The following is a 23903-nucleotide window of genomic DNA, read 5'->3' on the forward strand; positions in this document are numbered from 1 at the left end:
GGCAAGTTTGGCCTTGGAGTACAAAATGAAGCAGGGCAAAGGCTAATAGAGTTTTGTCAAGAGAACATGCTGGTCATAGCAAACACTGTTTTCCAACAACACAAGAGACGACTCTACACATAGACATCACCAGATGGTCAATACCGAAATCAGATTGATTATGTACTTTGCAGCCAAAGATGGAGAAGCTTTATACAGTCAGTAAAAACAAAACCTGGAGCTGACTGTGGCTCAGATCATGAGCTTCTTATTGCAAAATTTAGGCTTAAATTGAAGAACATAGGGAAAACCACTAGACCATTCAGGTATGACCTAAATCATATCCCTTATGAATATACAGTGGAGGTGATGAATAGATTTAAGGGACTAGATCTGGTAGACAGAGTGCCTGAAGAACTATGGATGGAGGTTCATAATATTGTATAGAAGGCGGCAACTAAAACCATCCCAAAGAAAAAGAAATGCAAGAAAGCAAAGTGGCTGTCTGGCGAGGCTTTACAAATAGCTGAGGAAAGAAGGAAAGCAAAAAGGAAGGAAGAAAGGGGAAGATACAACCAACTGAATGCAGGTTTCCAGAGAATAGTAAGGAGAGATAAGGCCTTCTTAGATGAACAATGCAAAGAAATTGAGGAAAACAACAGAATGGGGAAGACTAGAGATCTCTTCAAGAAAATTGGAGATATCAAAGGAACAGTTTGTGCGAATATGGGCATGATAAAGGACAAAAAAGGCAGGGACATAACAGAAGCAGAAGAGATTAAGAAGAGGTGGCAAGAATATACAGAAGAACTATGAAAGAAAGATCTTAATGTCCCTGATAACCATGATGGTGTGGTCACTAGAGAGTGAAGTCAAGTGGGCCTTAAGAAGCATTACTAACAACAAAGCTAGTGGAGATGACAGTATTCCAGCTGAGCTATTTAAAATCCTAAAAGATGATGCTGTTAAAGTGCTGCACTCAATATGCCAACAAATTTGGAAAACTCAACAGTGGTCACAGGATTGTAAAGGTCAGTTTAGGTTCCAATTCCAAAGAAGGGCAATGCCAAAGAATGTTCAAACTACTGCACAATTGTGCTCATTTCACATGCTAGCAAGGTTATGCTCAAAATCCTACAAGCTAGGTTTCAGCAGTATGTGAACCGAGAACTACCAGAAGTACAAGCAGAGGCAGAGGAACTAGAGATCAAATTGCCAACATTTGCTGGATCATGGAGAAAGCAAGAGAGTTCCAGAAAAACATCTACTTCTGCTTCATTGACTACACTAAAGCCTTTGATTGTGTGGATCACAACAACCTGTGGCAAGTTCTTAAAGAGATGGGAGTACCAGACTACCTTATCTGTCTCCTGAGAAACCTGTAAGTGTGTTAGGAAGCAACAGTTAGAACCGGACATGGAACCAGACCGGCAACTAGGGTCTGTGTCACCCAGGGCAAACATGGATTCCATGCCCATTTTGGTGCCCCCCAGCACTCATTTTGGCGCTCCTCCAGCACAGCGCCCATGGCACATGCCCCCCTTGCTCCCACCAGTTGCAACCCTGCATGGAACAACCGATTGGTTCAAAATTGGGAAAGGAGTATGACAAGGCTGTATTTTGTCACCCTGCTTATTTAACTTATGTGCAGAGGACATCATGAGAAATGCGGGGCTGGATGAATCACAAACTGGAATTAAGATTGCCGGGAGAAATATCAACAGCCTCAGATATGCGGACGATACCACCCTAATGGCAGAAAGTGAAGAGGAACTAAAGAGCCTCTTGATGAGGGTGAAAGAGGCAAAAGCTGGCTTGAAACTCAACATCAAAAAAACTAAGATCATGGCATCTGGTCCCATCACTTCCTGACAAATAGATGGGGAAGAAATGGAAGCAGTGACAGATTTTATTTTTGGGGGCTCCAAGATAACCGCAGACGGTGACTGCAGCCATGAAATTAAAAGACACTTGCTCCTTGAAAGGAAAGCTATGGCAAACCTAGACAGTATATTAAAAAGCAGAGACATCACCTTGCCAACAAAGGTCTGTATAATCAAAGCTGTGGTTTCCCCAGTAGTAATGTATGGCTGTGAGAGTTGGACCATAAGGAAGGCTGAGTGCCAAAAAATTGATGCTTTCGAACAGTGGTGCTGGAGAAGAATCTTAAGAGTCCCTTGGACTGCAAGGAGGTCAAATCAGTAAATCCTACAGGAAATCAACCCTGACTGCTCATTGGAAGGACAGATACTGAAGCTGAAGCTCAAATACTTTGGCCACCTAATGCGAAGAGAGGACTCACTGGAAAAGACCCTGATGCTAGGAAAGACTGAAGGCAAAAGGAGAAGGGGATAGCAGAGGATGAGATGGTTAGATAGCATCACCGATGCAATGAACATGAATTTGAGTAAACTCCAGGAGACAGTGGAGGACAGGAAGGCCTGGCGTGCGATGGTCCATGGGGTCATGAAGAGTCGGACATGACTTAACAACTGAACAACAATTTCATCTGTGTCTGGTGCTTTCCTATTTGACAGGTGGTTTCTGACTTCCACGGCATTTAGTCTCAGATAAAGGAGTAGGACCTGTAGCATTATTACAAGCATTGATTAACTGGTTCGGATAGGTGAGGAAAGGCTAGATAGTGATTTACAATACATCTGCAATAAAGGTTTTAAAAACCATTATCTACTCTCTCTGTTTCAGTCTCTGAGAAAATACATTAGAGACCCCAGTAGCAATGCTTTAGTTTTATGTTTGTCATCAAAATTCAAGCAATTAAATATTAATCAGATATATATGTGGAAAATTCAAAAAGCCTCCTACCCAATTTTTGCGACATGTAAATGTTTTCTTATGTCAGCTGGCCTTTGCGAATGAACCATTGCTGCTTTCATTAGATCTCAGCACTGTTTCCTATTTGTATTATACTTGAAATCCATGCCTACAATGAAAAGCAGAAGACATTCTCCATTAATATATCTTGACAATAGCAAAAATAAGAAATTTTAAGACAATCAGTACAGTAAGAATGGTCTAGGAGCTCCAGATTCAAATCTATGCTCTGTCATGAAAACTCAGTGGTAATTTTGTGATTGTTACTCTCTCTCACTTCAGCAAAGGATCGTTACCATGTCGTGGTGCTGGAGCATGAGCACCTCAATGATGCCATGAGCTAAACCGTGAAGGGCCACCCAAGACGGGAAGGTCATGACAGAGAGGTCAGACTAAATGCGATCCCTGGGGAAGGTAATGGCAACCCACCCCAGTATTCTTGTCGTGAAAACTAAATGGATCACTACAACCAGAGATATGTCGGTATACCATCGGAAGATGAGACCCCCAGGTCGGAAGATGGTCAAAATGCTACTGGGGAGGAACAGAGGATGAGTTCAACTAGCCCCAGACGTGATGACGCACCTAGCTCAAAGCCGAAAGGATGGCTAGCGGCCGACGGTGCTGGTGGTGAACGGCGAATCTGATGTTCTAAGGATCAACACACCATTGGAACCTGGAATGTAAGATCTATGAGCCAGGACAAATTGGATGTGGTTATTGGTGAGATGTCAAGATTAAAGATAGACATCTTGGGCATCAGGGAACTGAAATGGACTGGACTGGGCCACTTCACATCAGATGACCACCAGGTCTACTACTGTGGACAAGAGGACCACAGAAGAAATGGAGTAGCCTTCATAATTAATAGTCAAGTGGCTAAAGCAGTGCTTGGATACAATCCAAAAAACGATAGAATGATCTCAATTCGAATTCAGGGCAAGCCATCTAACATCACAGTGATCGAAATATACGCCCCAACCACAAATGCCGAAGAAGCTGAAGTAGAGCAGTTCTATGAGGACCTGCAGCACCTACTGGACAACACGCCTAAAAGAGATGTTATTTTCATCACAGGAGACTGGAATGCTAAGGTGGGCAGTCAAATGACACCTGGAATTACAGGTAAGCATGGCCTGGGAGAACAAAACGAAGCAGGACATAGGCTGATAGAATTTTGCCAAGACAACTCACTCTGCATAACAAATACTCTCTTCCAACAACCTAAGAGACGGCTTTATACATGGACTTCCCCAGATGGACAACACCGAAATCAGATTAACCACATCCTTTGCAGCCAAAGGTGGCGGACATCTATACAGTCGGTAAAAACAAGACCTGGAGGTGACTGTAGTTGAGATCACAAACCTCTTATTGCACAATTTAGGATCAGACTAAAGAGATTAGGGAAGACCCACAGATCAGCTAGATATGAGCTCACTAATATTCCTAAGGAATATGCAGTGGAGGTGAAGAATCGATTTAAGGGACTGGACTTAGTAGATAGGGTCCCGGAAGAACTATGGACAGAAGTTCGCAACATTGTTCAGGAGGCGGCAACAAAATACATCCCAAAGAAAGAGAAAACCAAGAAGGCAAAATGGCTGTCTGCCGAGACACTAGAAGTAGCCCAAGAAAGAAGGAAAGCAAAAGGCAACAGTGATAGGGGGAGATATGCCCAATTAAATGCAAAATTCCAGAGGTTAGCCAGAAGAGATAATGAATTATTTTTAAACAAGCAATGCGCGGAAGTGGAAGAAGACAATAGAATAGGAAGGACAAGAGACCTCTTCCAGAAAATTAGAAACATTGGAGGTAAATTCCAGGCAAAAATGGGCATGATCAAAAACAAAGATGGCAAGGACCTATCAGAAGAAGAAGAGATCAAGAAAAGGTGGCAAGAATATACGGAAGACCTGTATAGGAAGGATAACAATATCGGGGATAGCTTTGATGGTGTGGTCAGTGAGCTAGAGCCAGACATCCTGAAGAGTGAGGTTGAGTGGGCCTTAAGAAGCATTGCTAATAACAAGGCAGCAGGAGACGACGGCATCCCAGCTGAACTGTTCAAAATCTTGCAAGATGATGCTGTCAAGGTAATGCATGCTATATGCCAGCAAATTTGGAAAACACAAGAATGGCCATCAGACTGGAAAAAATCAACTTATATCCCCATACCAAAAAAGGGAAACAATAAAGAATGTTCAAACTATCGAACAGTGGCACTCATTTCACATGCCAGTACGGTTGTCATGAGTAAGGATGGCGAGCAGGGGCCTCCCATCCAGACTGTCAAGCGCATGCGTAGCACTGAGGAATTGTTCAGCCATTCAAAGAGACACAGATCGGGACCGCCTTAACCCTTGGGGGTTATATGTCTGGGTTTTTCCCACGCTTCTTCAGTTTGTTAGGATTCCTGTTAAGTACTAGTAATAAATATTAGAGACCAGTTCCTTGTCTCAGTGTGTTTCCTGGTTGTTGGGACAACAGTGATGCTCAAGATCCTGCAAGGTAGACTTCAGCAATTCATGGAGCGAGAATTGCCAGATGTACAAGCTGGGTTTAGAAAAGGCAGAGGAACTAGGGACCAAATTGCCAATATCCGCTGGATAATGGAAAAAGCCAGGGAGTTTCAGAAAAACATCTATTTCTGTTTTATTGACTATTCTAAAGCCTTTGACTGTGTGGACCATAACAAATTGTGGCAAGTTCTTAGTGGTATGGGAATACCAAGTCATCTTGTATGCCTCCTGAAGAATCTGTATAACGACCAAGTAGCAACAGTAAGAACAGACCACGGAACAACGGACTGGTTTAAGATTGGGAAAGGAGTACGACAGGGCTGTATACTCTCACCCTACCTATTCAACTTGTAGGCAGAACACATGATGCAACATGCTGGGCTTGAGGAATCCAAGGCTGGAGTTAAAATCGCTGGAGGAAACATTTACAATCTCAGATATGCAGATGATACCACTTTGATGGCTGAAAGCAAAGAGGAACTGAGGAGCCTTATGATGAAGGTGAAAGAAGAAAGTGCAAAAGCTGGCTTGCAGCTAAACCTCAAAAAAACCAAGATTATGGCAACCAGCTTGATTGATAACTGGCAAATAGAGGGAGGAAACGTAGAGGCAGTGAAAGACTTTGTATTTCTAGGTGCGAAGATTACTGCGGATGCTGACTGTAGTCAGGAAATCAGAAGACGCTTAATCCTTGGGAGAAGAGCAATGACCAATCTCGATAAAATAGTTAAGAGCAGAGACATCACATTGACAACAAAGGCCCGCATAGTTAAAGCAATGGTGTTCCCCGTAGTAACATATGGCTGCGAGAGCTGGACCATAAGGAAGGCTGAGCGAAGGAAGATCGATGCTTTTGAACTGTGGTGTTGGAGGAAAATTCTGAGAGTGCCTTGGACTGCAAGAAGATCAAACCAGTCCATCCTCCAGGAAATAAAGCCGGACTGCTCACTTGAGGGAATGATATTAAAGGCAAAACTGAAAAACTTTGGCCACATAATGAGAAGACGGGACACCCTGGAGAAGATGCTGATGCTCGGGAGAGTGGAGGGCAAAAGGAAGAGGGGCCGACCAAGGGCAAGGTGGATGGATGATATTCTAGAGGTGACGGACACGTCCCTGGGGGAGCTGGGGGTATTGACGACCGACAGGAAGCCCTGGCGTGGGCTGGTCCATGAAGTCACAAAGAGTCGGAAGCGACTAAACGAATAAACAACAACTCTCTCTCAACCCAGCACCCCTTGTAGATACAAATAGAGACCCTTTTGTTAGTCACCCTGCACTTCTGAAAGAAAACTTATACAGAGATATAACAGAAATTGCCATTATTCCCTGGGGTGCCCCGCTGGTTTGAGTAAAGTGGCTCCCTCTGTGTATGATGTTGCCATACAGGTAGTCTTCCAGTTATGATGGTAATTGGGACCGGAATTTCCATTGGTAAGCAATGCAGTTGTTAGGTGAGACGTCAAGAAAACACAATTACAATAAACTTCCCATAAAGAGTAATCAAATGTCAAACATAATACACTGGTGCCTGCCTCTCCCATGATTTCAGTACTAAACATCGTTCTGAGACTTTCTGTTGAGTTCCAAATGTATTAAGCAGTTTCCCACTCCAAGTGAGTTGGACCACAGCTCCTGGAGTTCCTGGCTGTGGATTCTGGAAGTGGTAGACTAAGACATCTGATGGGGGAACGTTGGGAGACCTTGTTAACGGTGCTACCAGGAAATTGACTACCCAAGTTTTGTCCCACGGAGCATGCGCTGAGGTCCTCCGTGGCTGACGAAACTGGAAAAATTGTACAAAGTCCGCCTTCAAGGGAAAGGGCGCTCCTCGTTTGGAAACCGAGCGCCAGCTGAGAATAGAAACCGAAAGTGCATCCAGGAGAAGCGCCCAGCTGACTGGCTCTCCCAGTGCCAAGCGACGGGATCAGGAGAGAAACTGCCTACTGTATGCCCCGGCGGGCGGGGTTGTGGTTTGGGAAGCAGCGCTCGCTATTGCCTTCCCCGCGCTCCGAGAAGGAATTGCTCCGTTCCCCAAGCCAGGACAGACCTCTGGCGGCGGCGGCGGCATGGAAGCGGCCGCGACCCAGTCCCGAGATGGGTCCATCCTCTACTTGATCTCTTGCTTTAGACCCAGGATCAAGACCAGCGTCCAAGTGAATCGAGTGCTGGACTTGATGCCGTCCCTGCGGCCCGAGGAAAAAGTTCGGCTCCGAGCCGCGGCCAGAGAAAAGGGGGACGTGGAAGCCGCGGAGCAGCTGCTCTCCTTGGTGGAGAAGGAGGGCCCCCGGTCGGCGGGCATGTGCCAGGAGTTCTGCGAGGCGCTGGTGCGGGGCGGCTACGACGCCGCCAATTACCTGGACCCCAGCCTGAGCAACCTGCCCTCGCCCTCCCAGGAGGCGATCGGCGACCTGGGCAGGGCTCTGGTGAACGGGTTCTTCGACCGCCTGACTGACGTACGGGCCATTCAGGTGGCCTGCCAGTGTTTCGAAAAGGGGCTCTTGGATGACGAAGACCTGGAGCGGGTAAGCTGAAACAAAGCAACAATAGGAGGAGGGGACCAAGCCTCTCCTAAAACTAGATCGGGCGGGGGGGGGGGGCGGGGCTGGGCAGCGAGATGGGCTAGAGGGGTCAGGAAAGAAGAAGAGGGCTCTTAAGGTATCTGGAACGAATTCTAGAATTCCTTGGCCTGACCAGGATTTCTCAACCTCAGCAACTTTAAAATGTGTGGACTTCAACTCCCAAAGTTCCCCAGCCAGCATAGCTCTTCCCCCCCCCCCCCGCCAGCATAGGAATTCTGGGAGTTGAAGTCCACCTGTCTTTTAAGAAACATTGTACTAGACCAACCAGAAGGCCAAACCCATCACAAATGGAAAATAAGACTTGCAGATTATTGCTTTGTAAATCATTTTTGGAGCAAACATATATTTTTGCCAAATGAGTCTTGACTGCAAAACCAATTTTACAGATGGGAAACATGGATTGACCAACAATCAATTCTTAGGAGAGAGGATTTTAAAGTGGACACTCATAGACATGAAACAGTTAGGTCACATGCAGCCACAGATTATTACGATAGGCCCCACGACCATAGGGCTCTGCTTCTAACCACCATGATGCCAAACAGCAGGTGCTTCATGACATTCTCATGCTTGGGTCACAGTGTTGTACCCAAGTATGTAAGGTGTGGAATCTGTACCACAGTGCAAATTTTGTCATTTGCCTCCTCCTGTAGACACCCATCTCATGACAAAGAGTTAGGCTTTAGAAAGCATTTACTCCTTACATTCAGGCAGATGAATAAAAATACACCGTTGGCTGCAAACTGTCACTCAGGCAACTTGAAAGGCAGTTAAACCTTCATCCCAGGCACCTGCCTATGCTCACTCATGCCTGCCCTGCCACAGCTTAAGGAGACTGAGCAGAGGTGGTCGTTCCTGCCAGCAAGTGAATCTCATGGTAGGGAAAACAATGCCAAGGGAATCCACCAATCCCTTCCCTTAACTTATCCTAATTTAAAAGCTGTAAGGGCAGGACTGGTCACCAGCCTACTTTTCTGCCAACTCAAGGCCTGGAGGATTGCACATTAACTTGGCTGTACGGCTATTATCTTAATGGATGTTGATGTCTTTGTGAAATATGTACGCTGGTTTGCTGATTTACTACTGCTTATTATATTTGAGTGTGTGGTTCTAGCTCAGCAGCTTCTCACAGTAACAATGAGGGAAATCAAAAAGAATGAAGTGTTTCAAAATCAGGCTGCTGTTAACTTCAAGAAGTCTGTCTTGAATATTCTCCAACCTTGCATCTTTCTTATGAGCCTGAGTTGACAAATGCCTCAGAGGAGGGCTGGAAGTTGTTTTAAATATTACTCTTTGAAAACACAGAGGGTATCCTCAGTTAAGTTGATACACTAAGCCTTGCATGGAAACCTTTTTAATACAGATAGTCCTTGTATATAAACAACAAAACTAGAGGTGACGGACTCGTCCCTGGGGGAGCTGGGGGTGTTGACGACCGACAGGAAGCTCTGGCGTGGGCTGGTCTATGAAGTCACGAAGAGTCGGAAGCGACTGAACGAAGAAACAACAACAAAGTCCTTGTATAGCGACTACCTCGTTTATCAACCATTCAGTTACAGTGGTGATGAAGAAGTAACTTTGCAACCAATCCTGGCATTTACAACCTTCGCAGGTCTGTAAAGCAAAGGAAAGCTGAAGTAAGATCATCAGCTCAGTCGCAGTTTCACTTAGCGAACACTTTGCTTAATAATTGAGTTGCTGGTCCCAATTGTGGTCAGTAAATATTGACTACCTGTTATTTGCCAATAAGAAAATATATTGTTATATATATATTGCGAAGCATCTTATCAAAATGTTCCTTTTGCCTCTTTATTTTCCCTGAACAGGTAATTGTTGAAAACCGCGCTCATGGGAATAAGTCAGCAGTGAGAGAAATGCTCTATAGGATAGTACAGAAGAAAGAATGGTTCTCGCCCTTTCTGGAAGCCCTACGTGAAGCTGGTCATGAGAACATGGCTGCTTACCTAAGTGGGCACACTAATGGTAATAATATAATTGCGTGAGTTTCAGCGCATGCTCATATTTTGATAAATGTTTGTATACTGATTGTGCGCATTTGTTGCTTGTCTCCTAAGTGAGATTTGCTCCATAGGGCTGCTGTTTAAAAGTAACCGTTTAGGATTGTGCTGAGAAGACAGAGGTGCAGTTGTGCCCATAGGTGTACATACCCCTTGCAGGTTTTGTAAGGTGTAGACCATTTTGTAAGTAAACAAGAGGGATCAGGCAAAACACTTTTTTTATTTGTAATGTGATTCAGATTAAACTATTAATAATCACAGAATAGCACGATCATTAAACAAACTATAGCAATAAAGGAAATCATTCTGCAAGGGGTACGTAAGCTTATGAGCTCAACTGTATGTTTCAATTATAATTGACTTAAATTTTGAACAGGAAGAGAATTAAGCACTCTTGTATTCACAGTACATAGAATCTATCTGACCTACAGTTACATCTAACATAGTAGATATTGACAATATTGTGTTTGAGATTATGACTTATTTTCTTTGTTCCTACATTTACTTGGGAATAAGGTACACTAAAAACAGTGAGACTTGTTTCTAAATAGTCGTATAGAAACTGTAGATCTATTCCCACTGGACTAGGATTTATTTTAGTGGGACTTACTTCTCTGAGTAGGCATCTTCTGTGATCTCATTCCAGTTTTGCTCCTCATCTCTCATTTTAGAAACTTTTGCTTCAGGCCTTCTGAAAATTCTCTACTTGCAAAAGCTGATTCCTGCTACTGTCCGTTGTTGCTACTGTGCTATTGCTATTGTTCTTAAGTTAAGGATCCTTCATACCTGTTATTTGGGCACATGTATAAATAAGGACAGCCAGTGATAGTTGGTAGTTCTGATCATAAAACTCCAAGATTTTTTTCAGTTTGGCCCTTCAAGAGTGCCCACTTCCCAAATTTATGATAGAAATTAAAGGCCATCTGTTTTATGTGTGTCATTACATTTTCTAGTTCATTAGTTGAACAGTTATTTAAATGAATAAACTTCAGTTGTGGGTTGCAACTTTTTATTTTGGTTGAACAGAACAAGACGTAAATGGAGCCTCTGACTTTTCAAATGAAATATATGAGGCACCCAGTTCTGAAGGCGTGGAGGATCTGAAGCCAAGAACTGAATTACGAGCCACTCTGGAGGGCGAGAAGAATGTATCGGAAAAGTCGTTTGAAGATTTTCCTGCAGTTTCAGGTGATTTGCCAGCCCCCAGTGTTTTTACACCTAATTCATGTAACTGATCGGTAATATTGTAAATGTAGGTGCCATGACATATATAACACACTAGATGGCATTCAGGGTTCTCTGAGTATTTTTTATAAGAATTTTATTAGATTTAAGACAAAGATAAAAACTGCAAAAAAAAAACCCCTAAAAAAGAGTGAAAACACAAGAGAATTTTTTTTTTAATTACAAGAAAAGGTGACTTCCGATTTTTAACAGCAAGGATATACAACAGATTTTCCATAATCAATCCCTTACTCTATATTAAACCAAAATCACATTATTTCATCATTCCATTGGCACATTATAAAAACCACTTAAGTACAGTTGCTCCATCCCTTTATATTAAAAGAAAAAGGAGAAATATATATAGACCTCCTAATCAACTCCCCCCCCAAAATAACATTTAATTATTTCCTTCCTACTGCTATTCTATACATTTCTGTCTACTATAATAAAAATCAAACTAAAAAACATAAATTGCCTGCCATTATAATTAATAATACAACAATTATAACAATCTTAATCAAATTAAGCCTAAAACCAAGCGTTTACTATTATACCTTGTTAATCTTAATCCAAATCATTAAAGATGAATGAAGTCAAACCAGGCCTAGAAGCAATCCAGATAAATATTCTTGAGTCCTTACCCCACTTCAGAATAAACCAGAGCATTTACACATCCCCACAATACACACAGAGCTTTTTTCATAAAGAAATCAGACAGCCCAACTGCAGCCCTTAAGAACTCCGACTTCTCAACAGTTAGCTTCCCATACATAATAACCCCTTCTTTTCCATAACGTTCCATCAGCAATTCAATTCCACTTATGGCTTGCAATTTGATCTGTCCCTTTAATTTCTTCAACTCGACTATCCGATCTTCATCCAGCATTTCAACAGAAGCCCCGATCTCGCTATTAGAAGAAACATTTCTATCGTCGTTAAGCTCTTCAGTTTCTTCCACAACATCCCCAACCAGATAACACATTTTAAACCTCATATTTTTCACAATGTCCTGAATGCCTTGCATAAAAACTTGACAGGAATCAAAAAGGATCTGTTTAAAGTCTCAATGAAAATCTGAGAAAGTCTGCTTGAAATCCTCCATGTCTCACGCAGTAGATTATGGCACCCCCTAGGAGCTTAACCAGCAAAAGTGGGAGATAATAGGAAAATTCCGAAATGTGTTTACAGAAGTGAAAGTATGATAACAGGCAGTTCCCAAGGGAAAGTAGCAACAGAAAGCTGAAAGTTCAAAATAAGAGATCCAACGTGTAGGAAAATGGTAAAATCTTCAAATTTAGTATGAAAATAATAGCAGGGAGACAGTTATGTACTCTCAACCTTAATACTTGGATGGGAAGCAAAATCCAAAACTTAAAAAAGAATTTTTTTAAAAAGAAAACTACAAAACGATAAGCACCAAGAGAACTAATTTCTCCTTGTTGTAGAAAGCCTCTCTTAAGGTACATAAACTTAAAAATAAATTGGGTGATTTAGAAGTGAGGTGGCCAGTCTTAAGGCTACAGTGCTACTTGGAAATGGTGATGCCCAGCCTCCCGGCTGCTCTTACCAATTGATCGTGAATGCTGCTTGAGATTTTCTGGCTGCAAGCAGCCTTCCCAAGGACAGATGGGGTAATTCTGAGTGTTTTTCTATCTCCAGAAAAATGCTCCTGGGCTTCAGAAAAAACCTGCCTGAGTCCAAAACTTGCTGCATTGTCAGTTCTGCTCTAGGAGCCCACAAGCACAGCTGTTCAGACCACCATGTTTCCACCAGAAGCCCCCTCCAAATATTTTTAATACTTTATTAAACAAGCCAAAAAGTTTTCCCCCAATTTAACATTTTGGGAGGAAGGCATGCACAGCATCATATAAAATCACTCCATGGTGTCTTAACACCTGAAAAGTTTGCTGACCTCTGATATAACCAATTTAACTAAATCAGTGGCAAACCTCCCTCAAATTAAAGATATTGACAGCTAAACTTTTCAGGAAGAAATGACATTGAAAAGCAGTAAAGGTAGCTTCTTCCTCTACTCTCCATTTTCATCTTGCACCAGTTGTGACCTTTCAGGAACAGGAGGCTTTGTTGGTAGGCACTCACACCCTTATTGTCTCAATACTAGAGTACTGCAATTCACTTTACATGGAGCTGCAGCTGGTCCAAAATGCAGTGGCCTGAGTAGAAATGGGCATGGTTCATAATCCTCTACTGTGAGAGCTCCTCTGGTTACTAATAGGCTTCTGGGTGCAATTCAGGGTACTGGTTGTTATCTTTAAAGCCCCTTATGGCTTAGGACTTGGAATCTGAGAGACCATCTACTCCACTTTGAATCTGCTTGTCTGTTGAAATCCAAGAAGGAGGATTTGTCACAGGTTGCTACTCAGAGTTGTCAACATAAGGGCCCCCAAGGATGAGCCTTCTCTCTGATGGCCTGGAATACCCTGTCTCTAGAAATAAGAATGAACCTATTCCTTTTGGAGTTCCAAAGAGCAGTGAAGACCTGGATCTTCTGGAGGGCCTATGAGGATGGAATGGAATGTGAATCGTTGCTCCCAAGGAATTGACAATTAATGTAATCAAAAATATGTTTTTAGATCTCTGAGGTATAATTATATTAAGTCCACTGATGTTAAGTGTATTTGGTAACTAAATGTGAGTTAAATGAATTCAGATTTAGTTTTTATCCTGGCTCTAGCCACGGCTGGAGTTAAAATCGCTGGAAGAAACATTAACGATCTCAGATATGCAGATGATACCACTTTGATGGCTGAAAGTGAAGAGGAACTGAGGAGCCTTATGATGAAGCTGAAAGAAGAAAGTGCAAAAGCTGGCTTGCAGCTAAACCTCAAAAAAACCAAGATTATGGCAACCAGCTTGATTGATAACTGGCAAATAGAGGGAGAAAACGTAGAGGCAGTGAAAGACTTTGTATTTCTAGGTGTGAAGATTACTGCGGATGCTGACTGCAGTCAGGAAATCAGAAGACGCTTAATCCTTGGGAGAAGAGCAATGACAAATCTCGATAAAATAGTTAAGAGCAGAGACATCACACTGACAACAAAGGCCCGCATAGTTAAAGCAATGGTGTTCCCCGTAGTAACATATGGCTGCGAGAGCTGGACCATAAGGAAGGCTGAGCGAAGGAAGATAGATGCTTTTGAACTGTGGTGTTGGAGGAAAATCCTGAGAGTGCCTTGGACTGCAAGAAGATCAAACCAGTCCATCCTCCAGGAAATAAAGCCAGACTGCTCACTGGAGGGAATGATATTAAAGGCAAAACTGAAAAACTTTGGCCACATAATGAGAAGACAGGACACCCTGGAGAAGATGCTGATGTTAGGGAGAGTGGAGGGGAAAAGGAAGAGGGGCCGACCAAGGGCAAGATGGATGGATGATATTCTAGAGGTGATGGACTCGTCCCTGGGGGAGCTGGGGGTGTTGACGACCGACAGGAAGCTCTGGCGTGGGCTGGTCCATGAAGTCACGAAGAGTCGGAAGTGACTAAACGAATAAACAACAAAAACAAACTAGCCATGGCTGGATCCTGGCTTAGTATACAGCTCTTGGCATGCCAAAGGCCAAGTGTAACCCTCAACCTAAAACAAGTTGTGCCCCTTTTCTCTAGGTATTCAAGATGGTGCAGATGGGAAAGGCCCTCATTTGATCCCCATTCTCCAGTGAGGTACATTTCGCTGAGAGAGAGTGATTGACTCCAAATCATCTAGCAAACTCCTTGGTTGAGTGAGAATTTGAATCTGGGTATCTGTAGTCCCAGGTCTTAAGCACTCTACCATGCTGACTCAATATTACAGCCCTCCCTCCCTTCCACCTGGTTTTAAGCCCCAGTAGTGAGTGAGTGGCTCTGTGGGTTAAACCGCTGAGCTGCTGAGCTTGCCGATCGGAAGGTCGGCGGTTCAAATCCACATGACGGGGTGAGCTCCCGTTGCTAGTCCCAGCTCCTGCTCACCTAGCAGTTTGAAAACATGCAAATGTGAGTAGATTAATAGGTACCGCTTCGGCGGGAAGGTAACAGCGTTCCGTGTAGTCATGCTGGCCACATGACCACGGACGGGTCTACGGACAATGCCGGCTCAGCGGCTTAGAAATGGAGATGAGCACTGCCCCCTAGAGTCGGATACGACTGGACTTTACGTCAAGGGAAACCTTTACCTTTACCTTAGTGAGTGAGTTTTCATATCCACAAAGCACATCCTGTTCTCCAGCAACTCTTTTTGTCTGATGTTTATTTTAGATCTCACAAGATTTTTTCCATTTGAAGATTTTTATTGAATTTTGGTAGATTGTGAGTACTGTTTTAGGGTGCGATGGACCCATCGCCATTTGTGGATACTACTATATGTTGCCAATTTTGGTTGCAGGTTCTTAAGAGGCAGTGACAGCATTTTGCCACCAGGAGGTGTGCTAAGTGAAATAATTACAATTCTTTAAATAACAGCTGGATAAAAGACATTTAGTTCTACCTTTGGTACTTCCTAAGTGATAGGAAGTTCTAATATTCTCTTAAGGAAATTTCTAGTGCTTTTAGTAATATAACATCTTTTTTGTGAGGTTTTTTTTTTTTTTTAGGATTTCATCAACTTCATCCAACCACAACCTTCTCAGTTTTCACCTTCTTGATTAATTCATTTTGCCTTCATAAATTGTTTTGCATTTAAATCTTCATTCATTCTTTTTACAGTATGTGACCAAGCCACCTCAACATTCTTCCATACTGGACATTCACTTCTATATTCAGTCTGCGTCCATTCAGTCCATATTCATTCTTGACCCTATCTCTTCTTGTCTGACCACACACTCTTCTTAAGTGCTCCTTTCCCATTGCGTTCACCCTCCTTTTGTATTTTTCTTGATGATGAACCAACTTTCATTATCATATAACAATTTTGCTTCTTTCAACAAACATTCATTCCTTGCAAAAGATCACATACCTACCCACTACCTTTCTGTTTGCACATCTTAAAATTTTTCCATCCATTTTTCCATTTTTAGTGACTGTTCTACCAAAGAACACAAATTCATCTCCTTGCTCTAGTTTTTAACCCGTTACATACAACTTGCAGTTGTCTACTCCATTTTATTGGCAGACATAACTTCATCTTTGATATATAATTTTCATTCTCTGCCTTGCATCATACCATCTATCTAATATTTGCTACAAATAATTCATGTTCTCAGCCAACCTCCCAACAACACCTGCATGTAAAAGTACATATACAGTCAGGTCCTCACCCAACACATTTCTAATGTTACTGCAAGTATTTCTTACAACCAAGGCAGTATTACACATCCGTCTCTTCTTCCCTGTTTGGTGCTCAAGTATTCACTAAGCATTCCATTTATTTTCATTCAGGCTTATTTCTGGAACATTGCTCTTAACACACCTTCACCTCTATATTCAAGCAACTTGCTCTATTACATGCCTACTTGCTTTATCTTACACCTCCTCTAACTCAACAAACATACAATAAATTTTCTATACATTTTTCTTTTATATATATATATATATATATATATATATATATATATATATATATAAAACTTTTAAAAGGTTTTTTTAAAAAAATGAAAGTAAAAACTAATACAAACTAATATAGGAAACAAGCAAGAGAAAGCTAAAAGTGCAAGAAAGAAAGAAAAAGAAAAATAGAAAAGAAAGGAAAAAGATACAAAGAAGTGGCTTCTGATCTTCTTTACAGCAGTTATAAGTACAATTATAATTTTACCTCTTTAAGTTACATCATAATATTCTTCTTTCTATAATCTGTCCTGTCTAATCATCAAAACCATAAATCGTAAGTTCATTTTTTTCTGTTTTACACAAAAAGTCCATAAGGGCTTTCCAGTCAACAATAAACATAGATACTATTTTTCTCTAATCAAAGAAGTCCCTTTAGCCGTCACTTCTATACATTTGTCAGCGGCCTGCTAAAGAGTAAAAATCACATCTGCTCACCAACATAAGGCCATACTGAATGACCTAAATGTTGCTGTCACTCCCTGTACTCTTTCACTCTGAATTCTGCCAAACACATCCCCAGGCTAACAGTGGTTCACAACCTAAGTTTTTGAATTCACTTTTGCTACTTTTCTTAATTTGTGGAGCAATAACATTCTTCTTCCAATTGACAGACACAGATGCAGGCTTCACACACGTTCAACAGTTGTACAGCCACATTTTAAAATTTTCTACCACCTGCATCTCTAGGCTTACCGAGAGATGCATTTTTCAACATTTCTAAAATATTCATAACTTCTTTTTCATCACTTTTTCCTTGGACATTAACATTTAATGCTTTTTGTTCAGTTCCATGGCTTTAGTATATCACTGTCATTCCTACAGAAATTTCTAACATACTTCTTCTAGTATTCCTCTAGCTTCAGCTTCATAAAAATCATTTCCTAATTTTACTCTTGATCCCATTCAATCTGCTGGAAGTTCCTTGTTTAGTCCTATTTATCCACTTCCAAAATATTATTATTTCTATCAACATTGTTCTACATTTTCTCTGCCTCTTTTTAGCTTAACTAGTTCTTTTCAACTATCTTTATGTATATGTGTGTGTATGTGTGTGTGTATAATATACAATGTTTCACTACTAATTTTTTGCAACAATTGTTCTCTATTATTTTTTTCATTCTAACAAATATCATTTTCCTATTTGTGAAATTCCATATACTTTTGAGGCATTCTTTAATACATATTTTTTCAAATTCAATAGCTTCCATATAATCTTTCCTTACATTCATTTCTCATTCATTCTGTTGGGAATGTTTATCGTCTAAATGCTCTTTCATACAGGACTTCCACTTTCTCTTCCCTTAGTTCTGTTTTCACTCTCATTTCATTCATTTCTTTCATGTCATTTTCCCCCAAGTCTACTGATTTTACCAAATAATGGTCTGTCCCACATTCAGAATCTCTTACTACTCACTGATTGTCTCAATCTGTAATCATAAACAATCAATTTCATCATCATTTTAGATGGATTTGTTTGCCACTGTAGGCAGGAGTAGACATGCTTAAACCATGCATTCAAAACAAACTAGACCTTTTCCTAAATAGATCCTCACCAAGAGAGTCCATTTTTAATCTATCCTTTTGGCTTCTAATGGCAGAATCATTTTTTTGTACTCGTGCTTGTTCCCACCTATCCATTCATGTCACCTAACTTAATAACCTTTCCCCCCAGATCACATTTATTCAGAACATTGCACCGTTTTCTCCAACATTCATCCCTGATTCTTTCATTATCACCATTCACTAGTGTAACATCCAGCTATCACTAACCTATGAATTCCTACTTTTATATGCATCTACAACAGTCTAGCTGAGACCAGTTCATCCCTTCTGACACACATTTCAGTCCTTCCATTAACAATTAAACTGACATTTATTTCTATAGATGTATTCTTCAGTTCCATTCTACCAAATCAGACCATCTTCATTCAGATCCATTACATCTTTCCCCTTTTTCTTCATTTCACAGATTAACAGAATATCTATTTTCCATTTCATTCATACTCCTCTTACATGCTAATTCACAGTCTTCCATATGCCATGGCAGTCAACAGCTGGGTCCATAAATACTGACTTCTACCACTCACCATGGTCAACTGATGCTTTCATATGCAAGATAATACTTTTTAGCAAGATAAAAAGTATTAGATAGCAACATTAGTCATAGTCGGCTAATGACGAGGACAAAATACTGGTTAGTTCTGACACATTTTTGTCAGTGTTTCTGACATATTTTTGCCACAATCAAACACCTGTTTTACCCCAAGAGTGCTCACAAGATTCTGTGAAGGCTAGGACCTCTGGTCTAAAGACAGCATACGCTTACCTGCTAGAAAGTACATATGTTATACTGGCACACTCAGGATACTCAGTGTCTTCTGGGGATACTTTTCAACTTCCTAGCCTAACCAACAGCCCTGGGTTTTCCTAGTGGTCTCTTATCCAAGTACAGACTAGGTCCAACCCTGCTTAACTGGCCCCACTCAGCCAAGGTTAGCTAGGTGCTTCCAACCCCTTGGGCTATAACAACTTAAATGCATGCAATTTGCATTTTATCTGAAGCCCGAAAAGTAAGGTTGTCTTCTCCCCACCCCCACCGCCACCCCAGCCATTTATAAAGAGTGTTATGTCAGGATCCAGTTCTGTGTTCTGCTACTTGCGCTATAAAAAGATTGGTGTAGGGAAGGGAACGGTGGCATCAGTTTCCAGGAAATTCCACTACACCAGCCAGAACGCTTGTCTGCCCGGCTTGGTATTATCTGCCCTGACTACCAACCGCTTTCCAAGCCTGTCTCTCTCTTCCTTTGTCATAATCACCAAAAAGAGTGCTTTGGGAAGTGGAGGGTACCCAGCCAGCAAAACCATATACATTCTTGGCTATGTGTAGGAACTTTAAGTTTTTTCTCTTTCCAAAAAAAAAAAACTGTATCCCCTCCATTTTCCTTATCAATTCCTTACAAAGAAAGTGCATTTCCTAATCACTGTACACTTTTCACCCTGCTAGAATTAATTGGTGTGACCTTCCTCTGCCCACAGCATCTCCTAGCACCTCTGCGGCTGAAGGAAGAAGGCATAATCTTGCTCTTTCTTCCCCATATAAGAAACATAAGCGTGACTCATTCCTGCTGCTATTGTGATTCAGTTACATCTGTCTGTCCAAGAAATGTATATAAATGGATTCTGTGTTAGTTTAAATAAGAAAGAGAAGACATTCTGTTCTTACTTTAAATAAATTGTCCCCATTTGCAACTGCACAACCAGTACTTTTTTTTTTAAAAACAGCTGGATTATAAGTAAGAGATTGAATTATTGTTTCCAGCCCAGTATTTTGCTGATACTGACATTGTTCTAAACAGGTCCTTTTTGTTTTTTTTCCTCTCATGTCTTCTGCAATGTTGGAAGGGATGAATGAATCTTATCATTATAGGGCCATTCTGAGACTGAACTTTGCAGATCAGGGCCCTGGTTTTTACCCCAGTTTTATAATTCTGCCTAATCAGGGTAGGTGTCAAGCATCCTCTCCATTCCAGCAGTAATCTTCATTCATATGCCTTGTGAAGCAGTAGGTGGCACTCTGTTCATCCTTATTAGGAAGATCTGTTTCTTCTACTGCATAATCCAGTTTTTAGCCACAATAAATCCACTGCATCTTGTGTTGAATGGGGGCTTAGATAAAGCAAATTTAATGTCATGGTCTCAAGCAAAGGGTTTCTTTTTTTATATAAGAATTTCATTAGATTTAGAACAAAGGTAAAAATTACAAAAAGAAAAAAAAACCTGCGAAAAGAAAAAAAGTGTGAAAACAGAGAGAGAGAGAAAAGTTTTTTTGAAGATTACATAAAGAGGTAACTTCCAAATTTAACAGCAAGAATATGCAACAATTTTCCATAATCAATCCCTTACTCTAGATTAAATCAAAATCACATTATTTCTATAAATCATTCTATTAGTACATTATAAAAATCACTAAACACATTTGTTCCTTCCCCTTATATTAAAAGAAAGAATACAAACCTCCTAATCAACCCCCCCAATAACATTTATTTAATTATATACTTCCTACTACTATTCTATACTTTTCTGTCTGCTATAATAGAAATCAAACTAAAAAGCATATAAATTGTCTGCCATTATAGTTAATAATACAACAATTATACTAATCTTAATCATATTAAACCTAAAACCAAGGAATTATTGTGTCTTATTAAACTTAATCCAAATCATTAAAGAGAAGTCAAACAAACCCTAAAAGCAATCCAGATAATTATTCTTACACCCTTACCCCACTTCAAAATAAACCAGAGCATTTACATATCTCCACAATACACGCAAAGCATTTTTCAAAAAGAAATCAAACAACCCAGCTGCCCCCTTTAAAAACTCTGACTTCTCAGTAAAAAACCTCCCATAGATAACAGCCCCTTCTTTTCCATAACATTCCATCAAAAAGTCAGCCTCATTCATGGCTTGCAGTTGCTTCTGTTCCTTTAAATTCTTGAACTCCACTGGCCAATCTTCGTCTGGCATTTTAACAGAGGCCTCAATCTCACTGTTAGTAGAAAGTTTCCATCATTGTTAAGGTCTTCAATTTCTTCCACTACTTCCCCAGCCAGTTGACACATTTTAGAACTGATGTTCTCAACAATATCCCAAATATCTTGCATAATAACTTGACAGGAATCAAAAAGAATCTGTTTGAGTTTACAGTGGAAATCCAAGAAAGTCTGCTTGAAATCCTCTATGTCTCATGCAGTAGATTATGGTGCCCCCTAGGTACTTAACTAGCAAAAGTAGGAGTTAATGGAAAATTTCCGAAGAGATGCTTACACAAGTGAAAGTGAGATAAGAGGCAGCTCCCCAGGGAAAATAGCAGCAGAAAGCTAAAAGTTCAGAACAGCAGTTTCAACATGTAGGAAGAAGTAAAGTCTTCAAATTTAATGCAAAAATAATAGCAGGGAGACAGTTATGTGATCTCAACCCTCCTTAATATTTGGATGGAAAGCAAAATCAAAAATTTAAAAAGAATTTTCTTTAAAAATTAACCCCCAAAATAACGATAAGCACCAAGAGAGCTTGCTTCTCCTTGCTGTAAAAAGCCTCTCTTAGGGTACATAAACTTAAAAAGAAATAAATTGGTTGTTTAGGAATGGAATGGCTGATCTTAGCGTCCCTTTAAGGCTACAGCGCGGCTTGGAAATGATGATGTCCCAGCCTCCCAGCAGCTCTTACCAGATTAGAGTGAACACTGTTTACAATCTTCTGGCTGCAAGTTGCTGTTCTGGAGGGCAAATGGGAGCATTTTCTGTCTGTGAAAGCACTCCAGGGCTTCAGGAAAAACCTGCCTGAGCCCCAAAACTGCCACATTGTCAGTTCCACCTGCAGAGCCCGCAGACACAGCTGTTCACTCCACCATGTTCCCACTGGAAGTCCTCAAGCAAAGTGTTTCTTAACACTGCCTAGTTATATACTGACTAATATATAGTAAATCAGAAATAGAGCCAGTTTGGTGTACTGCTGAAGGCACCAGGCTAGAAACCAGGAGATGGTGAGTTCTAGTCCTGCCTTAGGCACGAAGCCAGCTGGGTGACCTTGGGCCAGTCACTCTCACTCAGCCCTAGGAAGGAGGCAAAGACAAACCACTTCCAAAATTTTGCCAAAAAAACTGCAGGGACTAGTCTAGGCAGCCGCCAGGAGTCAAGACTGATTTGAAGGCATATACGGTATATCAGATCACCTGCTTTTATTTGTGTGTGTGTGTGTGTAATATTAGATCACCTGCTTTAGACTTTGATTCCTTATATTTGAAATTGTGTTCCAATGGAGAGATCCATATGCCTGATATGGATATGATTTAAGATGGTCTCCCAAGAGTCAGCACTGGTGAAACTCACACAGCAAATACAAACAGAAAAAAGCTTTTGAATTATCAAAAGTTTTCAGATGTGCTTTAATCATTTTATAGCAGCTTTTGCATCTTTTATGCTAACAGAAACATCTACTTTATTTAATACAATAAGATTAAGGAAAGGGGTTATACTAAATAGCAAAGTATGTTAACTGAAGACAGAAACAACGGTACATCATGACACATTTAGGTTTGTGCTTGTATATTTATCTGCCAGAATCTGATGTCAGTTTGCAAGAAACAAATGCCTGTGATGTGAGTGCAAACTCTGGACAGATGAACCTTTTCAGTGGTGAATCAGGTAGGACTTTTTTCCTTGTACTCTGGTAAGCATGAAATGAAATTTAGAAGCCTACACTCACTCAACAGTTTGTTGTGATAGAAGCTTCATGTACGTGGCCAAATGGTACCAGTATCAGGAGGCTGCTGTGTTCTTTACTTTTTGTTACTGGTTCTTCTGCCTAAAATGGAAGAGCAGAATAAAGTGGTTCACAAACTGTAAGTTGCCTGGACCATCTCCATATATAGCTCATAATCTTTTTCTTCTAAACTCTGTGCTTCATTCTCCCACAATCCAAGCTGGTTATGCTATGTCATTTTTGCAACCTGTAACTTTTCTCACGGACCACTTTGCCTTGCTTAGTTTAGGTGCAGGTTTGCTAGATAGTCCTTTCACTGTGCTCCCCACACAGACACACATTCCCATATATAGTGCACACACACCCTTCCAACCATGTTGTTTCATGTGAGTCTGCTCACAAAAATGGGAGATTTAAGGTTAGATATTAAAAAGGAGAGTGGCCCAGCAAGAGGAAGAAAGAAAAGTTGTCCCTGCTGCTAGTTGCTTGTCATCTCTGCCACTCTTGCTGGCTGAAATACTCCTATCCCCTGGTTCTACTGCAAGTAAACATCCAGTATGGTACAGTCAGTTTCTTTGCATGCCCTAGCAGCTATCTAGAAATGAGGGAAATTAACTCTGGGGTGGACAGTATTAGGGTGACGTTGAGGGAGATGGGTGGTGACGAAATTTGATATATAAATAAATAAATATTAAATGATCTTGTGTGGATAGATGAGAAGCTGGGCTGATCCCAATGGGTAGCATAGCATCTAAATAAGATCATCATAGGCTTAGCATATAACAGTGCCAAAATCATCTGGGCAATCACATGGATTACTCAGATTCATACAGTGCCTCTGCACGATGGCAGGTTCATTGGATACAGCAGTTAGGACAATAGGCAAGAATTTCTTAGTTTCTTAGATGACAAAACACCAGAAGAAACTTTTGGAATA

General features: G+C 41.0%; 1 protein-coding gene across 3 annotated transcripts in view; it reads left to right on the forward strand.

Annotated features, from left to right (window-relative positions):
* The first annotated feature begins 7140 nt into the window (after positions 1-7140).
* Positions 7141-23903, forward strand: part of IFIH1 (interferon induced with helicase C domain 1) — a 40441-nt gene continuing 23678 nt past the window's right edge. The window contains exons 1-4 of one of the 3 annotated variants that reach the window (XM_063318292.1): positions 7141-7861; positions 9745-9901; positions 10963-11124; positions 22825-22908. In XM_063318292.1, the coding sequence (XP_063174362.1) occupies positions 7406-7861; positions 9745-9901; positions 10963-11124; positions 22825-22908 (859 nt within the window). In that variant the 5' untranslated portion in view covers positions 7141-7405. The remainder of the gene's footprint in view (positions 7862-9744; positions 9902-10962; positions 11125-22824; positions 22909-23903) is intronic. The other 2 variants (XM_063318290.1, XM_063318291.1) reach the window with 2 other exon arrangements.

Source organism: Candoia aspera, chromosome 1 (genome assembly GCF_035149785.1).
Source record: "Candoia aspera isolate rCanAsp1 chromosome 1, rCanAsp1.hap2, whole genome shotgun sequence".
Classification (NCBI taxonomy): Eukaryota; Metazoa; Chordata; class Lepidosauria; order Squamata; family Boidae; genus Candoia; species Candoia aspera.